General features: G+C 32.1%; 1 protein-coding gene across 1 annotated transcript; it reads left to right on the top strand.

Moving 5' to 3' along the window:
* The first annotated feature begins 5,309 nt into the window (after positions 1–5,309).
* On the top strand, positions 5,310–6,813 carry LOC131656704 (uncharacterized). The gene is made up of 4 exons (XM_058926341.1): positions 5,310–5,495; positions 5,609–5,731; positions 6,119–6,325; positions 6,553–6,813. The coding sequence occupies exons 1-4, from the start codon at positions 5,310–5,312 to the stop codon at positions 6,658–6,660; spliced, it is 624 nt and encodes a 207-aa protein (XP_058782324.1). The 3' UTR covers positions 6,661–6,813.
* The last annotated feature ends 214 nt before the right edge of the window (positions 6,814–7,027 follow it).

Below are 7,027 nucleotides of genomic sequence, written 5' to 3'. Positions count from 1 at the left end.
TTGATTTCTATTATATATAAAATGGAGATTTCTTAATCTTGATTTAAAATAATTTTAAACCTAGAAATTAAAATTCTCTTCTTTCTGCAAAAAGAACTCCATGGCTGCAGTTCCAACTTCAAATGATGAGATTTTTTTAGATCCGGTAAATAATTCAGTTTAATTGATCTATTCTCTCATATTTCTTAAGTATTTTAAGTTTATTTTTTTTCATTTCAACCATTCTCCCTTTACTAATTTTTTTAGTGTGATTTTCGTTTTATAAATGACTCCATATGACTAAATAAACATGTAAGATTCTTTGTCTGCAATAAGTTGAAATAACTTTAAAATATACAATATATTATAATTCAAATTTTATTTAACCTTGTAAATTCTCAAACACATTCTTAATATATTAAATTAGAATACGAGAGAAACAAAATTTTACCCAATTTTGTTCTCTGAAAGTAAGAACATCGTTTATTTTAAATTCTCTATAAAAAAAAATTGTGAGATATAAACGAATTTTGTTTATTAATATGCTTTAATTTTAAATATTTATTTTCAGGAAGAAGAAGCGATTTACGCAGATCTGGCGTCATTGATACCTTTAAATGATAATAACATTGGTTATGATGACAATCCTAGTGGTAAGGGTGATGAAAATTCAAATGAAGGTAAAAATGGTCATGCTGATGATAAAATTGATGATTCTAAGCTTAACAATGATGGTCCCATCACCATGACTCCAACATTGGAGGTAATTTTTTATTTCATTTTAAATTTTAATAAGCCACTACTCACGTAATTATTTTTTAACTTCAACTTTCTATTAATTTTATGAACACCTAAAAAGATTTAGATTGTATGTTAATCTAAATCTACCGTGTTAATCAAGATATAGTGCTAGATACTGTATGAAATATATGGTAGTTCAATGTTGAATATATATTTGTGCATGCTAGATTGTTTTGATAAGTATATGAATGGTTTATATAGGAGATTGTATGTGTTAGATTACATGCTAGTGTATTGTTATATTGACTTGTATGGTTGAATATATATGTATTGATTGTTTATAATTACATATGATTTGAATATATACCAATGTTGACTGCATGACGCTCATGTATTTTATAGTACGCGTTTATATGTGAGAGGTTATACATAGTGTAGAAATTGGTAAAGGGGCCTCATTAATCATGTGAGATTTTAATGAGTTAGTGTTCATCTATGAGAGAGTGCATCTTATTGTTTACCCCTGAGAACTTTGTGTTTCACGTAATGAATTATATCTTGGACCATACGATTTTGAAGGATGTTTCGGAGCAATTAGAAAAATAATACACATCCAAGACGTTCATGAACAAATTGTTTGTGAAACAACGTCTCTATTTCGTTGTGCTCTTTACCAAGCTCTTATGATCACTTGGTGACCAGTCTCAAATACGGAAAGGAAATAATCACGCTGGAGTCTAGTTCTTCTACCATTTATCAACATGCACAATGACGCCAAAGTGTAGAAGAAGGTGGAGGAAGTTCAGGTGAAGTTTTTTCTGTGAAGGGAGGTCAAGACGGTGTCAGAGGCAAGGGTATGACATTGGGTTTTGAAAAGAAAAAGAGGTTCAAGTCAAAGGATAGAAAAAAAACAGAATATTATTGTTGCAAGCAATTGGCCATTAGAGGAGGGACTGTCCAAACAAGTCAGGAAATAGTAGTTCAACAAATGTAGTTCAGACAGATGACTCCTCCAGTGAAGAGGGTTTTTTTTTTGCATTTCATCTGCAAAGTGCACCAATGCATGGATCCTTGATTTTAGGTGCTCCTACCATATGACGTCGCACCAAAAGTGGCTCAGCTCTTTTAAATCAGGCGATTTTGGTTGTGTCTATTTAGGTGATAGTAAAACTTTAACCATCACAGGAGAGGCAAATTAAAACTGATTTGGATGACGATGATGTGCGCACGTTGAGTGAGGTGTGTTATGTTCTATAATTAAGGAAGAGTTGAATTTCTTTGGGTACTCTTCAAGCGAATGGTTATTCATTTCGATCAGAAGGAGATACAAATATCATGAGGGTTAGCAAGGGTGTAATAATAGTGATAAGGGAAAGGAGAATTGCAGGTAACATTAAATAGTTGTTGGGGGAGTACAGTTGCGGGTGATATAGCATATGTTGAAACTGATAATGATGCAACCAAAATGTGACACATGCGCTTAGGTCATCTAAGTGAACGTGAGATATTGTGTTCTTGGTAAGCAGTGTAGAGATCATTTTAAGAACAAGCAACAGAAGACCAAGGAAATCTTAAACTATATCCATTATGATATATGAGGGCCTACACAAGATACCTCAGTTGGAGGTTTCAGGTACCTTGTGACATTCAATGATGATTTTTCTCTGATGGTATGGGTTTACTTTATGAAATATAAATTTGTTGTCTTTGCCAAGTTCAAAGTATAGAAGGCAGAGGTTGAGAACCAGACAGGGAAAAAATAAAGTACACTATCAAAAAGTTTATGCATTTCTGTGAGGAGAATAAAATCCATGGGCATTTTTCTGTGAGGAAAATTGAAAGGTGTTGCGGAGAGGATGAACAGGACACCAACAGAGAATGAAAGCTTCCTTCGGTTGAATGATGGTCTTTCAAAAAATTTATGGGCAGCAACACTCAATATGACATGCTATCTAGTCAACATATCACCACGGGTTTCATTAGAGGACAAAGTTGTAGAGGAGGTGTGGACAGATAAACCTTATTGATTTGAGTAATTTGAGGATTTTTGGGTGTCCAGCATATGTGCATATTTCCAGTGACGATCAATCTAAATTTGACCTCAAGTCAAAATAGTGCATCTTTATTGGCTACAATAAAGTTCGGAAGGGGTAAAAGTTGTTGGATCTGGTTAGGAGGAAAGTGGATGTCAACAGAGATGTTGTATTTGATGAGCAGATGATGTTGAAACAATCAAATGTGAAAATTCTGCCAGATACTAAGGTAGAAAATTCTAGTCAAGATAAGATCCAGTTGGAAATTGAGGAGCCACTAGTGAGTCCAAGGCAGATTGTAGCCTAACACCAGGATGAATCGGACTCAGATTCAGGTAGAGTGGAATAACCAGGTTGAGTACGAGACTATACACTTGTGCGTGATAGGGAGCCCCGTCGTATTATACCTCCAGCAAGATACGAGTTTGATGACTTAGTAGCATATGTTCTTCTTACCAATTCAGCAGACCCTTCTACTTTTTGAGAGGCCATGGCTATCCTGGAGAAAGATAATTAGATAGGTGCTATAGTTCAGGAGATGAAGTGCTTGAAAAAGAATGAGGCATGATATCTTGTCCAGCTACCACAAGGAAAGAGAGTCCTTGATTATAAGTGGGTGTACAAGAAAAAGCCAACAATAACATAAAAAGAAAGGGAAAATTTCAAGGCTCGCCTAGTTGAAAAGGGGTATTCATAGCACAAGGGGATTGATTATGATGATATTTTTAGTCTGATGTTAGACACACTTCTATCAGGGCAGCATTGGCCGTGGTAGCCAGCAACGATATGCATTTCGAGTAGATGGATGTGAAAACAACATTCCTTCATGGTAATTTAGAGGATAAAATCTACATGGAGCCTCCATAGGGTTTCAGTGATACTGGAGAAGGAAGACTTGTTTGCAAATTAAAGAGGTTTGTGTATGGCTTCAAATAGTCTCCAAGGTAATGTTACAAGCACTTTGATTTATACATGCTTCAAGTTGGCTATATGGGGTGTGGTTATGATTGTTGTGTTTATGTGAGGAGACTTGATAATGGTTCTTTTATTTTTTTGTTACTTTATGTTGTAGATATGTTAATTTCTCACAACTATTTGGATGATGTAAATGAGTTGAAGACCAAGTTGAATAAGGAGATTGATATGAAGGATATGGGTGTTGCAATGAGATTCTAGGGATGGAAATTCACAAGGACATAGGTGCTCATAAATTATGGTTGTTTAAAAAATACTATGTTGAAAGTTATTGAGCAGATTTAACATGAGCAAAGCAAAGTTTGTGATTACTCCATTGACAAATTATTTTAAGCTCTCTTTGGAACAATGTCTGAAGACAGACTCGGAGATTAAAGATATGTCTAAAATTCCTTATGCCAGTGCAGTTGGTTGTTTAATACATGTTATGGCTTGCACTATGCCAGATTTAGCACAAGCAAATAGTCAAGTGTGCAAGTTCATACCCCAATCCATGGAATAACATTAGGAAGTAGTCAAGGGGATACTAAGGTACTTCAAGGATACAATGGATTATGGTATCATGCTCAGCATAGAGCAGGGTGTTCCATCAATTGTGAGATATATGGATTATGACTATACAGGTGATCTGGATTATATGAGTTCTACAACATGGTATGTCTTTACTCTGTAGGCGCCAATATGTCTACAATTGAGGCAAAATACATGGCTGTAGCTAAAGTTGCCAAGGAAGCATTGTGGCTTACAGGGTTAGTCAAAGAGTTGGGAGTTAAGTAAGGTAGAGTACATTTGCATTGTGATAGTTAGAGTTTAATATATTTGGCAAACAATAAGGTCTACCATGCTAAAACTAAGCATATTGGTTTGAGGATTCACAATATCATAGAATTTGTAGCGGGTAGAGAAATATTACTTTAGAAGGTTCACATTTTAGAGAATGCAACTGACATGTTGACCAAGTCTATCACCATTGACAAGCTCAAACATTGTTTGAACTTGTTACATGTTTCTCAATTTTAAGGAGGAATTACATACCCCTAGTTGCTAGGATATGACATGCATTAGATCTTCATATGGATTTAATATTAGACAAGGTGGAGATTATCAAATTTGGCTCATGGGTAATGTCAAATGGATAATGCTTAGAGTCGCAGATCCTTAGGGTATTATTGTAATTTAGATCATTAATATACCTATATATACTTGTAACACTGAAATCCTAATGTGTAATTTAAAATAAATCAATAAGACAGAGCTATAACTACTCTATAGTCGCAAACGTAGGCTGATTGACCGAACTGTATAAAGAAATTTTTTGTGTGTTTCTCTATACTCTAATCTGTAATCACATAGTTGTTATAACATGTATAAAGTTTGAAAACCATCTTTGGGGTCAGTTTTATAGTCTTGATTTTCTATATTTTTTAATTTATTTTGTGCAAAGTCGCGTGGTTGTTTTATCTTGACTAAATGAATTGTAGTGAATTTCTTTAAAACTATTTTATACAATATATAAACAACTTTATTTTTATTTATGTGTTTTTATTATAAAAAAAAAACCACTTTCAGGAAGGCAAAGCAATGTATGTTGATCCGGTATCATGGATACCACCCATTGAAAATGATAATAACATTACTAATGATGATGATAACATTGGTAAGGATGGTGAAAATTCTAATGAATCTAATAATAATGGTGGCTGTGATGAGAAAAATGATGTTAAGCAAAACGATGATGGTTCCATTATCATTACTCCATCAAAGGAGGTATTTGTATTACATTTCGATATTAAATATTCATATATGAATTTATTACTTTTCAATTAATTTTTCTAACAGCTACTTTCTTTTAATTTTATTAACACAATATTTGAATTTAGATTGCATGCTTATCTACTGCATCAACAAGAAAAAAAAGAACTCCTAAAGCTATTCCAAAAGAATTTGTTGATAATTGGGAAGTTATAGAGAAACCTCGAAACGATGGAATTAAGGTTGATAAGGTATGTAGTAAAATTTTATAATGATAATAAAAGGATGAATTTTATAATTACAATAACATTTATTTTAATAGTTTGTTCTTAGAATTATATTTTTCTTAATCAATAAAATATATAGGAATGGTTTTAATTGACTGTAAATAATTTACTCATAATTTTCCAAAAGCAATCTAGATGTCCAATAACAAAGCTCGTTTTATTGTTGAAAATGTTGAAAAAACATGTTTAACATTTAATAGATATGAATAGTATGTTCATGTATGTATGTTTTTGTTGATATATCATTTTAAAATATTTTGAACTATTGCTACATCAATATTCGAAACAAGTACTCTTCTTATATTTTCTATTGATTAATTAAAGTTTAATTAAATAATTATTGTCATGCAGTCATATCGTCATAAGAAAAAAGGTTTTACTTGTCGATCTATTATAGAAGTTGAAAAATATGAAAAGAATGGAAAACGTCCAAGTCGCAAAAGAAAAACTACAGAAAAAGTTGAAAAGCATGAGAAGGATGGAACACGTCCAAGTCACAAAAGAAAAACTACAGAAAAAGGAAAAGAAATTATTAATGCTGAAAAAGAAGAAGGCGAGGTGAGTGTATTCTCTTTTGTATCTTTAATATATAAAATCTCAACTCTTATGTTATGATAGCATGTTATTGTTTCATACTTTCAAATTATTAATTCAGTAATTTTGTGAATAATATAATTCTTAAAATATTGATTTTTTATAGTAAATTATGTACTCATTATTCACTTATATTTTGATAATACATATTCTAAAATTTTAAGACATTGTATGCCTTTGAATTTTTCTAGGAAAAAGCTTCCCAGAACAAAATGGAAGAAGCAGAAATTAATCGAATTCGCGTTGAAAAATTTCTTGCAGAAGCTCACTACAATTTACTTCATTGGTTTGACTCTTAAGCAAGAGACATCAAAAGGCGAACAAACTATTTTGCTTTTTTAATACTTCTTTCTTTTAAAATTCATATATCGTATAATATGTATGTTGGTGGTTTCCCCTGTTAATTGTGTTTGTTTTGAATGTTGCATTTTACTAAAATGTTATGCCAATTCGGCTTGTGGTTTGGAATATTTTCTTTTTACTAAAATGTTATGCCATAGTACTTTTGTTAAGTTTTCTCTTAGATTCTTGCTTTTTCTACCTTCTATCCTTTTTGGAAAAAAACTACATAAGTAAGTTCAGCTTTAAGCTGAACAATATTTGATTGTACTACTTATGAAATAACAAAAATATTCAATCAAACTAGAGATAAATTGGTTCAGAATA

This window comes from Vicia villosa, linkage group LG3, assembly GCF_029867415.1.
Source record: "Vicia villosa cultivar HV-30 ecotype Madison, WI linkage group LG3, Vvil1.0, whole genome shotgun sequence".
Taxonomy (NCBI): Eukaryota; Viridiplantae; Streptophyta; class Magnoliopsida; order Fabales; family Fabaceae; genus Vicia; species Vicia villosa.
Note: the sequence above shows the minus strand (reverse complement) of the source record. Positions and strands in the feature narration are given on the sequence as shown.